This window comes from Chrysemys picta, chromosome 10, assembly GCF_011386835.1.
Source record: "Chrysemys picta bellii isolate R12L10 chromosome 10, ASM1138683v2, whole genome shotgun sequence".
Classification (NCBI taxonomy): domain Eukaryota; kingdom Metazoa; phylum Chordata; order Testudines; family Emydidae; genus Chrysemys; species Chrysemys picta.
In genome coordinates, this window is record NC_088800.1 from 8,946,827 (window position 1) to 8,961,255 (window position 14,429).

At 40.5% G+C, this 14,429-nt stretch overlaps 1 protein-coding gene across 1 annotated transcript in view; it reads left to right on the plus strand.

Annotated features, from left to right (window-relative positions):
* Nucleotides 1-14,429, plus strand: part of IGF1R (insulin like growth factor 1 receptor) — a 271,414-nt gene that overhangs the window by 29,067 nt on the left and 227,918 nt on the right. Inside the window, exon 2 of the mRNA XM_005294854.4 lies at nt 5,671-6,216. Within this exon, the coding sequence (XP_005294911.2) occupies nt 5,671-6,216 (546 nt within the window). The remainder of the gene's footprint in view (nt 1-5,670; nt 6,217-14,429) is intronic.

Sequence of the window (14,429 nt, forward strand, 5' to 3'; positions counted from 1 at the left end):
ATTGGGGGTGGGGGAGAACACCCTTATTTTTATGCTTGAATTCTTACAGTACAACCAAGTGGATTTTATCAAACTTATTCATACATTTTTTTAAGGCCAGAAGGGACCATTAGATCATCTAATCTGACATCCTGTATGTCACAGGCCATTACATTTCACCTAGTTACCTCTGTACTGAGCCCAATAATGTGAGTTTGGCTAAAGCATCTCTTCCAGAAAGACACCCAGTCTTGACCTAGAGACATAAAGAGATGGAGAAACTTCTCTTGGTAGGTGGTTCCCATGGTTAATCACCCTGACTGTTTAGTTTAAAAAGTGCCTTCTCAGAACTGACCTCTGTGTTGAGAATAAGCATGATAAATTGCAGCAATAGAGGAGACAAGTTTGGAAAGTTGGAAACAGCTGGAGGGAAATGAATGTGTCACCTTATCAGTAACTATACTGGTTGTTATATTAGTCTTATAAAAGGAATAGCTATATTTTAATGGAGCAATATTAACAGGCTATGCATGCATATTAACTGTTTTGCAGCAGTACAGTGGGTTAGTTGCATGCAATGTGGCAAACTTTAGATCTGAATTTGAGGAAATAGTTACTGTAGGTGAATTAAGAATATTTAGTAGCGAAAACATAAAGAAACCATACACTGCTGCATGTAAAATTTATAAAGGACATTATAGTGTGTTTCTGTCCATTTGAGAGACCAGTTTATATTGTAAATCTAAACACACAGTCCCTAAATGTGGTCCAAAGAAAACACAACATGGCCAAATTGAAACTGTAGTAGTCTTTGATCTCAGATTAATTTGTTTTTCATATAAGCCCTTTCAGGACAGTGAACAAAAGTGAGGAAAAGATGATGCATTATGTAGTAACTAACTTTCATGGACAATGTGAACTTCTAAAAGAAATGAGACAGCAAAGCATAACAGTGGCCAAACTTAAATAAAAAGGTCTTTTTTTCATTTATCCCATGAACTTGGAGACAATTCCCCTTTACCAGAAAGGTAGAATTTGCCAGGTGTAATATGAAACAAGGGGTTTTCCCTGTTTCATGTTTGGTGCTTTGTGATTTTCATTATCTTCATTATTAGTTCTACAAAACATATAACTTAATAGATAACAAACTAAAGAAAGCCAGGTCTTACATTAAGAAATGTCAGTGGCACATTCACATGTAAGCAATTGCTCTAACATTGAAACCCCCTGGACTCCATCATTTTTCTTATTAGGAAGATGGTGTTTCATAATCGAGGCAAATTAGTTTATATTGTTGCCAGAAAGTCCTGATCCCTTACTGATGTATAAAAACATTAAGTATCTAAAATTAAGTAACTTTCAAGCAGGGGCAAACATAAAACTAAAAACAATGACTCTCTAAGCCTGGTCTTGAAACACATACATGTGTACAGATCTTATAAGGCTTTAGATAAGAGTTGCTGTCATTTCTCTTATAACTCAGCTGTTTTTTAAACCCCATCACCCTGGAACTTAGCCTACAAAAGGTCAACCTAAGTGCAAATTTTATTTCTTTAACAAAATGAAGATCTTGGAGCAGTCAAGCTTTCTAAAATTTTATTGCACTAAGAATAAATTCTGCTCCATTTCCTGTAGCTTAATAGGAACTGTAGGGTACTCTTTCCTTTCAGCAGGTGGAGACAAAAAATAAACTGATTTAGTTGGAAAAACATGGCATTTGTACCTTTTTTTTTTTTTTTTTGGGGTCTCTTTCCAGAAAAGGAACAGCCTGTGTTAGCATTATAACGGTATTCCCATTTTGTCAGAACAGACACTCTGGGATCAGGCCTACCCTGTCTTTTTTATTTTGGTTTTCTTTAAAAGGAAGTTTCATTAAACTGCATTGTAAGACCATGCTATTGATCTTCTGTTGTGCTGTGTTGTGGCTTTCCCTCACAAGTTCAGGAGGAGAGGAATGGTGTTCGGGTTCTCCCGTAGAGGCTTGTCAGACTTGATGAGTCTTAACCAAGCAGAGAGAATGGATGAAGAGCAGATCTCAGAGACTGGAATCGCAGTGAAAGGAAAAAGGGGGCTAGATTAAAAATGGAGCTGAGGGATGTGGGGAGAGGCTTGTAGAAGAATGGAAATACTTGTGGCACCTTAGAGACTAACAAATTTATTAGAGCATAAGCTTTCGTGGACTACAGCCCACTTCTTCGGATGCATATAGAATCATATGCATATCATATCTTTTTGCGGATACAGACTAACACGGCTGCTACTCTGAAACTTGTAGAAGAATGACCAGTAAGCATGATCGCCTAATCATTGAGATGTATGATTAAAAACCAGTATAGCAGGATTGTGAAGGAGCAGAGAATTGAAGACTCAGTTGAGTTCATTCTCCCCCCGCCCTCCCTTATACTGGGGAATTTCAGTTTCTAAGACTGAAATTCAGGGTCAGACCCAAAGCCAAGTCTTTCTCTTTCGCTCTAATTGCAGTTGTTCCATTTCACACGATTTTAATGTTTGCCTGGAGAGACCTTTCTAAGCTGGCAATTGTAGGTGCCAGTCTGTCTGCTCATCCAAATCCTGAACGACATACAGTGCTAGAAACCTTGATTCATTTCCACGCTCAGACATCCTAGAATTCCTCTGACAGATTTCTCCCCGCCCTTTACAGCTTTTATCACAGGTTTTATGGATTGGATTTCTTTAACTCTTGTAGTCTGGCTTCTGCCAGCTTCATCAACCAGACTATCCTCTCCTGTTATCTTCCTGTACTCCCCAAAAGAGTGAAATTTATATTTTTCCTCTTTGTCTATAATGTGTGTGACGGGTTGGATCACAGAAACCCCCTTGGGAGCTGCCACCTGATGTGCAAAGACTACCCCTGCTTCTGTTTTCCCTGCCAGCTCAGGACTCCAGCACCCTGTCTTGCTGAGCCAGACACTCCCGTCTGCCCCAACGCAGACCCAGGGTCTGAATCACTTGCCCCAAAGCTGCAAGTTTACCTGAAAACAGCTCACAGAAGTGTGCTTGTCTTTAGCACTCCGATGCCCAACTCCCAATGGGGTCTAAACCCAGATAAATCCGTTTTACTCTGCATAAAGTTTATGCAGGGCAAACTCATAAATTGTTCGCCCTCTATAACACTGATAGAGAGAGATGCACAGCTGTTTGCTCCCCCAGGTATTAATACATACTCTGAGTAAATTACTAAATAAAAAGTGATTTTATTAAATACAGACAGTAGGATTTAAGTGGTTCCAAGTAGTAACAGACAGAACAAAGTAAGTCACCAAGTAAAATAAAATGAAATGCGCAAATCTATGTCTGATCAAACTAAATACAGATAATCTCACCCTCAGAGATGCTTCAGTGAGTTTTTCTCAGACTGGACACCTTCCAGGCCTGGGCACAATTCTTTCCCCTGGTACAGCTCTTGTTGCAGCTCAGGTGATAGCTAGGGGATTCTTCATGATGGCTCCTCTCTCCCCTTGTTCTCTTCCACTCCTTTATATATCTTTTGCATAAGGCGGGAACCCTTTGTCCCTCTGGGTTTCCACCCCCCACCCCCTCACTGGAAAAGCACCAGGTTAAAGATGGATTCCAGTTCAGGTGACATGATCACATGTCACTGCAAGACTTCATTACTCACTTGCCAGCACACACATATACAGGAAGATTCACAGGTAAATACAGCCATCTGCAGACAATGGGAGTCAACAAGATTCCAAACCATCCTTAATGGCCCACGCTTTACATAATTACAATAGGCCCTCAGAGTTATGTTTTATATTTCTAGTTTTAGATACAGGAGTGGTACATTTCTACAAATAGGATGATCACACTCAGTAGATTATGAGCTTTGTAATGATACCTTGCAAGAGACCTTGTGCATGAAGCATATCCCAGTTACATTATATTAATTTATATTTTTATAAAACCATATAGACTGCATGACGTCACAATGTGTACACTAACTCCAGCTGATCCCTTGGGATGTTAACTACCTTTAAGTCCTTGTTGGATGTTAAAGCTGCTATGATTTAAGCATGTTCATGTTTCAGATCCTTTGTTAACTTGCGGTAATAGTCTTAGCTGGGTGTTTTGGGACGACAGGACTGCTTTCTGTTGCTAAAGCAATTTGTGAAGCTCTGGACAGTTTTCGTTGGTATTAGAATTTGCTTGTGTCTAGACCAAACTCTCTTCTCAGAGAAAGTTGGTGGTAAAATAATTAAGTTTAATATGCATAAAACAAGACAAATAGCCTCCCCATCCAACTAGATCCCTGTGTAAGCTTGCTTTAAACAAACTGTCATTTTCCTTTAGCTCACAATGCCTTATTTGTATTGTCCGTATTAGAGCATCCTTTTTCCATTTCTTCCACCAAATACCTCAAAGATCGATGTTGTCAGTGAGTTCAAGAACAACTGACTCTTGGGCTCTCATCCTTGCGCTTTGTGGTTTTCAGGTGGTTTCTTGTTCCCTAGAGAAGACCATGCATCTTTGTTATATATTTATAGAGAGCTGCTTATGTAGTTAATTCTTGTACTTATTAATACAATCTTTCAAAAATGTATGGGCCCATCTATTTTGAGTGATTATGGCATTGACATAATAGAGGGCTTTTTCTGTTTAGTTTCTTTTTCCTTTTGTATGCATTTTCTTGCCAGATGTGAAAAGTCAGACAACTTAAGTTGGTTATGAAGCTGTTTCCCCATATATTTTTTTCCTGTCCTATTGACAGCTGACTTCATGAAAATACATTGGGTTCAATCTAGTGTTTTCAAGGGAAATTCCTCATTATGACTCAAATAAGTATTCTTGTAAATAAGTCTGTTGTTTATCCTGTTTTTCTTAGGGCTTCAGGAACTCCACTGTGGGTTTGTGCCAGAATTAGTGAAACTTGGGTTCACTGGAGTGCATGCAAACAGGAACTCCATGAATTAGAAACAAGTCAGAACACTTTCTTTTCCTAATGCTTGCAGAACAGGAAGTGCTGAGTAGCATTGTGTATTTTTGTAATGTTACAGATCTTTTGTAAGCTCCTATGTTCTGGTGTGGGGGCCAAGTTGGCTTGAGAACCTGGGAAAGTAGAGTAGGTTTTGGTGTTGTGAATGGTTTGCGGATTTAGAGGGTTGAAGCCAAATATACTGTGTTCTCCAATGCTTTAGTTTCTTCTGAGCTTTAAATTAGTAATCTAAGGGTTAAAGTTTTATATATATTTATATATATTTTAGGTGTAGTCCTCTCATTAAACTCCCTGGGAATCATGTGATTGAAATCCCAGCCCATCACCACAGAAAAGATCGCCCCTAAAAGTTGTGACCTGTTTTGTTGAATTAATTGAAGCACTGTGTATTCTATTCTTATTCCATGGTAAAATCCAGGCTCGCTTGCAGCAGCAATAAGAAAGCATCAGTTTTGTACCCACTGCAGAGTATGTGTGCTTCTAGCGCTCTTCTTTTGCATGTAATATTAACACTGATCAGTTAAATGAGATAAAATGAAAGTCGCATATTCAATAGTAGGCCCAAATTATGTGCTTATTCTTATTTTAAAATTACAGCTTAATTGTGGAGTTAAAATTTTATGGCAGACAAAATGTTCAGTCAGAGCTGTTTCAATTTAAGTTGCCTTAATTTTGTTTTAAAGTTTAAAAACTTGTTGAAGTTGATTAAGGATTTTTTTTCCTTGTGTTTTCAGTTTGTGGGCCAAATGTCGACATTCGCAATGATATCCATGAGCTGAAGCGCTTAGAGAACTGCACGGTAATTGAGGGTTTCCTCCAGATTCTGCTAATCTCCAAGGCAGAGGACTACCGCAACTTCCGCTTCCCAAAGCTCACAGTTATCACCGACTACTTGCTGCTGTTCCGCGTGGCAGGCTTAGAGAGCCTCAGCGATCTCTTTCCCAACCTCACGGTCATTCGCGGGCGGAACCTCTTCTACAACTATGCCCTGGTTATCTTTGAGATGACTAACCTCAAAGAAATTGGGCTTTACAATCTGAGGAACATCACCCGAGGGGCCATCCGGATCGAGAAAAACTCTGACCTGTGTTACCTCTCCACGGTGGACTGGTCTCTGATACTAGATGCAGTGTCCAACAACTACATAATTGGGAATAAACCTTCAAAGGAGTGTGGGGACTTGTGTCCAGGGACGATGGAAGAGAAGCCATTGTGTGAGAAGACCTCCATTAACAATGAGTACAACTACCGCTGCTGGACCACCAACCACTGCCAGAAAAGTAAGAGTTGAATAGATTGCCAAATTCAAATGCAACTTTTTTGTGTGTGCCTCTTCTTAAAACAAATAGCTCAATTTTTTTTAAGGCTTAATTCTGCCTTTTCATATAAGCTTTGTTTTAGTACTGTGGGGTACCATTGAAATTAGTGTCTTCTAATCAGTAGTATTTCATGTAACTCCATGGCCAACTCTTTAGCTGTTTCCATAGTGAATATTTAATTTTTCACATTTGAAAGAAAAATCGTGATTCGAGGGTGATAAGTGGTTCAATAAAACTGGAGGCAAGAATAGTTCCTTTGCAGCAGCTGGCTTTGGCAGGATAACTAGTTCAGTCAGTAGTGTTGCTGGGTTCCTGAACGCAAGTGCCTTCCCTCAAACACTGCTTAATGAGAACTGTTCTGTAACAAATCTGTCTGAATGTTCATTTCTTATAATGTTCATTTTGCAGGTGGTGGCTGTGGGAAGTTGTGCTCAGGACCAAAGCACCGTATTGCTTTCAATGAGCTTTGGACAGGGCCCTAAGTTTTCCATCAGAATTTGCATTTTGATAGCCTCCAGAGTCCTGTATCAATAAGTTTCACCACTGAAGGTCTTTATTAAGACTTTACGTAACTGTCTGAAATTTTCTCTATGTTAAATAATATCGGATACCTATTCTTGTTGGTAAAATCCACTTGATAGGAACGTTGGAAAACCTTGGCTTCATAAGCCCTTATTTTTAAAAAGCTACTTTTTTAAAGAGAGAGAATTCTTCCTGATATTTTTTTTTTTTATTATTGAGGGGTACGGTTATTGTCAAAGACTGCTGGTACAGTACTATTAATAATAGTATAATTATCTTTAAAGATATTTGGTCTAATGTATAACTAGACAAACATTTCAAACAAAACCTCATCTTCACTAACTCCTCTGGGAAGGGGAAAAATAAGTTGCATCTCTTCCTAGGGTGACCAGACAGCAAATGTGAAAAATCGGGACAGGGGGTGGGGGTAATAGGAGCCTATATAAGAAAAAGACCCCCAAATCGGGACTGTCCCTATAAAATCGGGACATCTGGTCACCCTATCTCTTTCCCTGTAGCTCTGTATTGACAGAACCACTTCTAGATGAGCCACAAATAGTCCATAGTATCATGATTTCTGTTTCCATACTTGCAGCATCACAATAGTGACATTGGTTGCTTGTTGTGCTGATTAAAATCTTCAGTAACTGCCAATAAGGGAGTTTCCGTCCTACAGGTTGAATGTGCATTGTATGAAGAAGTCCTTCCTTTGGTTTGTTTAAAACCAGCTGCCTATTTATTTCATAGGCTGTGCTCTCATTTTTATGTCATTATCAGTTATGTACATAATTTATGATAAAAAATTAGTCATGGAGAACTCAGGCGTACAAGAAATACTGTATTCTCAAAACTCACAAGGACAGAGGAATCTATCTGGTAGTGAAACGGAGCTGTGCGGTTACTGCTGCTGAATGGACAACAACAATGAGAGGTTACTTCAGGTTGTATTTTAAATCCTGGTTGTTAAAGGGGAGCTATAATCAACCATCCTTTTGTATGTCTGTGTAAGCTTCCCCCCCCACCCCTTTTCACACTTCTCCCCATGGCATAATGGTAAAATGGACTAACTGCAGACATTTTTTTTTCAGCAGTCTTGGGACCCTGTTATCCTTGCAAGTGGAATGCTGTGCGTGGAATGCATTCCACTGGCAGTGAAAAGATGAGTCTGAGCTAATGGAATGTTGGGGTCCAGTTGGTCAGTTTTACAGCTGTAGATAATAGTGGACAAAGAAAAGTTCCATTTTAAACTACTTGAAGCCCACAAGGACCCTGTGCGGGGCCCTTAGAGGGAAGGTAAACAAAGGCACTATCCTGCAAACACATGGTATATGTCATGTCTATACTGAAGCTGGTAGCAAGCCTCCCAGCCTTGATAGAGAGACTTGCGTTGGCTGGGATCATGCTACCGTGCTAAAAATTGCTGTGTTTATTGCAGCACCAGCAGAGGCATGGGCTACCACTGAGCTTGGACCCACAGGGCAGGATTGGCTTGAGCTCGAGTGGCTAGCCCAGATTCCACCAGTGTCCCAATGTCCACACGGCTATTCTTATTGTGCTTACCTTACAAGCCCTTGCTAGCGCAAGTCTGTCTGCCCAGGCTTGCTTCCATCTGCAGTGTACCCTTAGACGTAGGCCTAACTTGACTTGCATGAGGAGTCCCGTTGTGAGTTCAATGGGATTGCTCATGTGAGTAAAATTATACACATCTGTAAGTGTTTGCAGGACTCAGGCTACAGACTGGAATCTCTTGTGGTATTATGTTTGTCTCCTTTCCCTCCCACCCTCCATGATCTTCTACCAAGTGTAGCTAATATATGTCAAGGAATTTTTTTTCTATTAATAAGTCAGTGTTTGTAATATAGTCTGAAGTTTTAAATAGTCAATGAGAGAATTGATATGCTGGCTTGCAATGAAGTTGTACTTGTGTCTCTGTTTGCAGTCTTGTTCTTATCTGTTATGGCACCGTTTATCTCTTCTGATAGCAGGCATAGACAAAAACAAACGGCAGAACTTGGTCTCTTTGCACTTTTACAAATAGGGCAAACAAGCTCATAGTTTACTCAAATCACTACAATTGCACAGTAGGCTTTTTGAGTTTATCCTGTAAACTTCAGAAGGTTATGAGCCCAGCCTATCGGTAGGTGTTAATTACAAGCAATAATCACTGCAATCTTGACTTGAGTTAAAGTAATGATGGTCAATACCAGAGTGTGAGAGAAGTTTCTGTACAAAAGAGGGTTGGAAAAGCCTAGAGAGCATTGAAGCTGGGATCTCCACTGGGGAAGCTGAATCCCTCAGTATTTTGAATATCTTGACAGATCCACGAAGATGAGAAATTTAGACACCTTCCCGTGCAGTTCTTCTCCCCCCCGATCGCCCCAAAATAAAACCCTTTACAAATACCATTGTAGGCCTGTTTCTCTCAGTATTTTTTGTAGGAAATAGTCAGTTTAGTTTAAATAAATAAAATAAAAATCCCCAGCTGTTAGGTCTGCATAATTCAGTCTGAATCAGCGAGTCAGGCTTGGTTTGTTCCTTCTAAGGTATTACTACCAATAATAATGGTTCTGTATGGCCAAATTATGTCTTCTGTGAAACCACTTAATTGTCTTCAGATTATGTCCTTGGTGATTCCTATGCAACCTCATTGCCTTTGCTGGCTTTGGAATGTGTTTTTGTTTTGTTTTTGTTTTGTTTTTTTAAATCTTTTTCATAAGAATGTAAGAACAGCCGTACTGGGTCAGACCAATGCTCCATCTAGCCCAGTATCATGTTTCCCAGTGGTGGCTGGTGCCAGATACTTCAGAGGGAATGAACAAAACAGGGCAATTTTGAGTGATCCATCCCTGTTATCCAGTCCCAGCTGCTGGCAGTCAGAGGTTTAGGGACACTTGGAGCATGCAGTTTCATCCCTGACCATCTTGGCTAATAGCCATTGATGGACCTATCCTCCAGGAACTTAAATTCTTTTTTGAACCCTGTTATACTTTTGACATTCACAACATCCCATGGCAACAAATTCCACAATTTGATTGTGCCTTGTGTGAAGAAGTCCTTCCTTTGGTTTGTTTTAAATGAGCTGCCTATTAATTTCATTGGGTGACCCTAGTTCTTGTTATGTGAAGGAGTAAATAACACTTCCTTATTCACATTTTCCACATACATGCATGATTTTATAGACCTGTGTCATACCCCACCCCCGTAGTCATCTCTTTGCTTAGTTGAACAGTCCCGGGCTCTTTAATCACTCCTCACATGGAAGCTGTTCCATCCCCCTAATAATTATTGTTGTCCTTCTCTGTACCTTTTCCAATGCAATATATTTTTTTGAGACGGGGTGACCAGACCTGCATGCAGTATTCAAGGTATGGATGTACCATAGATTTATGTTGTGGCATTCTGATATTTTCATTTTTATCTATCCCTTTCCTAATGGTTCTGAACGTTGTTAGCTCTTTGAGTGGCACTGCACATTGAGCGGATGTTTTCAGGGAGCTATCCACAGTGGCTCCAAGATCTTTCTTGAGTGGGAGCAGCTAAATTAGTCCCCATCATTTTGTACGTACAGTTGGGATTGTTTTTTCCCCAATGTTTATTACTTTGCACTTATCAATACTGAATTTCACCTGCCATTTTGTCACCTAGTCACCCAGTTTAGTGAGACCCTCTCCATCTCTTCAATTTCACTCCCTTTTGCCTGTGTTAGCTTCTTAGTGCAAACTGGAGGACGAAACAGAGCACGAAAGGCTGGTGTTATTTTCCTTGAAGTTACAGAGTAGCAGCCGTGTTAGTCTGTATCCGCAAAAAGAACAACAGGAGTACTTGTGGCACCTTAGAGACTAACAAATTTATTAGAGCATAAGCTTTCGTGGACTACAGCCCACTTCTTCGGATGCATATATATGCTTATGCTCTAATAAATTTGTTAGTCTCTAAGGTGCCACAAGTACTCCTGTTCTTCTTTTTCCTTGAAGTTAGCAGTTCTGACTCTGAATCCGCATCGGAGGTAGATCTGTTGAAAAGATGGTGCCATATTTACATTGTCACAATACCACCATAAAGCTCAAGGAGATCAAATCGGTGAAGAGGTAGTAGAAAGGAATCCTAAGAATAATTGTTGAAGCTCAGGTCCTCATGTGGAAGTGGGAGAAGCGATGCTAGGGTTAGGATAGCATAGGGTGGAGAGCAGAAAAGGAAATGCCACAGCTATGTATGTGAACCAAAGTTCTAATAATTAATAAAGAGGAAGAAACTTGGAACATTTTATTGTTTTTGTTAATTGTAACAAGGCGGGGTAGCAAGGAAGGGGACTCTCTAATTTGCCAGCTATCCATCTAGAAGAGAAACCACTGTCCTTTCTGAAGGAAAAACAAAGGAAGTATACATGTTCGATTGTTTAAAAGGGAGCTTCCTGTTTATCCTACTTGATTGTTTGAACACACTAGCAATGAACTCCTAATCTGGAGAGAAATCTGTACAGAATTACGCAAGGATGTAAAAAAGACTGGAAACGAGGGCCCAGGTTTTTAAAGCTATTGAGGTGTTTCGCCACTCAGCACTGCAAGGCCTAAGTGACTTAGGAGCCTGATACTCATTTTCAAAAGTGAGCTCTGAAGTGCCTAAGTCATCTTTAAAAATGAGACTCTGGCTCCTCTGTTACTTAGCCTTCCAGTGATGCATGGGGAACACCTAAATACTATTTAAAAAGCTGGGCTTAGGAGTTGAAATATCTTCAAGTCGTTAACCTGCATTTTTTTCTCCCAGTAAAGCCATGAAGTCTACAATATTTTCTGATGAGTTTGTATTCTTCTTTTTATGTAATTTTGTTGTAGATGAAGATGACAAACATTGACATTCCTGTTGCATGCCATAATGGTGCTAAATTGAACTATGGAAATGCTGTACGTAGTCTTACCTTCATTTAATTGCTTATCCTTTTATGTTGGTTCCAGCTGTATAGTAGGGAGCATGTATTAAGTACCTCTGTCCTTATTTAGAGCTTCCGTTAAAGGATATCAAATCAATGGGTAAATGTGGTGTGGGAACATTTAGTTCTTTCAGCAGGCTGGCTTCTGTTTAATTTTGTCATTGAGCAGAAGTCAGTTTCTGTTTCCTCTTCTTTCTTGCTCACAAACAAAGGAACAGGCCTTTGCTTCCTTTGATATAACTTGCATGGGAACAATGTTGGAGGTGGAGGGAGGAGGGAGACTGGGTAGCAGTTCTGTGTTTTAAAGAGGCAGAGTAACACAGTGACATTTCGATGATATGTAAGCTTCAGAAAATGTCCAACTTTTTAAAAGCTTCAGTGCAAAGTTTCTGTGACTTCTTTGTCTGTTCTGCAGCCCCTGGCTGGTCTATCTAGTGCACACTCCTACTTTTAACTGCCCTGAGGCAGGGGAGCCCTAGCTCATTCCCTTTACAGCTCTCGCAGTGTTGGGCCTACTGTTGTCTCTGTGTGCACTTAGTTTTAGTCTGAGGTGAACGGTGCTAGCTGTGCTGCATGCATATCTCGTTCTAACAGCAGAATCACAAAGTGGTGTTGCCTTCCCGAATAGGAGTCTTTGGATTGTTGCCAGCAGCTGTTGTGAGGGATGGGTTCAACGATGGCAAATTTACAGGAGATGGTAAAGGATAGCATCATGTAAACGCAATGGTGACATTTTCAAGGGAGCGCCATGTTCATTTGTGATTTGTCCAACACTGAAAGCAGGTTAAGCATTGTTAAACCTTCGAGTGCTCAGATCAGTTCGTCATTCTGTTTTGTTCAAAACGAACCAACGTTTCTCTTTTGTACTAGTCCAGATGTTTGTTATATCTCCTTCAATTTAGCGGACGCAACCCGTGGACTGAAATTTCAGGTGACTTCTTCCTAGGCCCAGAACTGCAGATGAACAGTTGTCCTGAATGCCCTGGGTAAAAGGGTTTATATTCTGTCTCCAGCAGGGGAAAAAAACCCTTGATGGTGAGCCCTGGGCTTCAAAGACAGCTTTCCTTGTGTGTCTAAAGGGCTTTAGCATTGGGCTTTTTGGAGAAAACTAACTGAAGCAGAAGATGTCTAGGTGAGGATATGGAGGCTGTTGGCATCCTTCTCACCTGATTCCTTCTTCCAAAGTGCAGAGGTAAAAGCACTTGGGGCAATGTCTTATGAGCACATTCTTTGTTCTAAAGATTTTTTTTTCTTTGCATGATCACTGTAGTCAGCAGTGAGTATATGGGATTGACATATGAATCAGCCAGGACAAAGCTTGCCTTTGTAACACCATTTGAAATGACTCATGATTCCTCACCCCCTGCCAAGTCATGGCATTTTGTCACCAACTGTCAAGGTGGATAAGGTGTTAAAAGGCCTCAGGGGATCCAGAGCTTGGCTCCTGCCACTAACCTCTGCTGTAGAGGATCTCAGGTAAGCAGGCATTGTCAGGAGACATTGCTTTTCTAATGCAGCAGGTCTTGCTTAATTTGAGACACTTTCAAGTGTTACAGAAACTTCCTGCTACACTTGCTTCATTAAACAGTTCAGTGAGAGAGAATGCCTGGCCCTGGTAAACTGCACCAGAGAGCTTAATGTATCTTATCAACTTAGAGAATCAGCTGTCTGTTTCTTTCATGGCTCAGAAGAACAATAAAGCATGCAATTCTTTGTCAATGGGGGAAGAGAGATTTCAGTAGAAAGCCGTACTTTCTTCCTTACCTTTTGCAGCAGAGACCCTATGAATGGGTGGATGGAGTCTTCCTACCTTCTTTCAACTAGCTGAACTTTTTGTTTCCAGGTGAAACAGCATCTGATAACTTTCTAGCAGACCTCTTGTGATCACGCATTTCACTGATATAGTGTCTTTCATTGGTGGATCTCAGTGTGCTTTATAAGCACTAATTAATTTAGCCTCACGGCACCCCTGAGAAGTAGGTTAAGTGTCAGTCCAATTTAACCCTGAGAAGGGAGACGCTGGGTGTTCGTGACTTGCCCTAGCTCACGCAGCAACCCTGCAGAGAAGCAACAACATAGCACTGGTACTAGTGGTACGCAGGGCTTCATTCCTGGACTTTATTCCATTTGCTCATTTCCATTTATGCCCTCTGACAGGTTTCATCTTCTGAAGTATCCAGGCTAATATATGGACATTTTACAACCATGTGAGATGAGACATGTATTGGGTCAGCCGCACATCTTGTCACCAAGGCCCTTGCTTATAGCAGAAATGACCAAAACTCTGTGGACTCCAACACAGTGAATAACAAACTCAGTGCAGATAGTCTGCACACATGACCTGAGTTTTTTTGGCAGGGCAAGTGTGTTTCTTCTCCTTTTAGTTTCTATCTGTCTAGTTAACCTATGTTAGTATGAGTTTTAGGTAACAGCAGTTTCATATGCACCTTAAGTGTATGGAAGTTTTATCAGGTGGTCATTCTAGTCTGCTGTTAAGCCCAAGCAATACTGAATCTTGGAGAATCATGAATTGCGAAACTCCAGTTCTCCTGAATAATCTTGATAGCTGCATACTAGCCCAGGAATCCAGCATTGTGAATTAACCAGTTCTCTCTCAATTTTCAATCTCAAGGCATTCCAATTTAAGATCTGTCAAAAAATCCTTATGTTTTGGCTTAATGCTCTTTTAGTTGAGGAGTTAGCATGGAGGTCCATGGTCAACTGC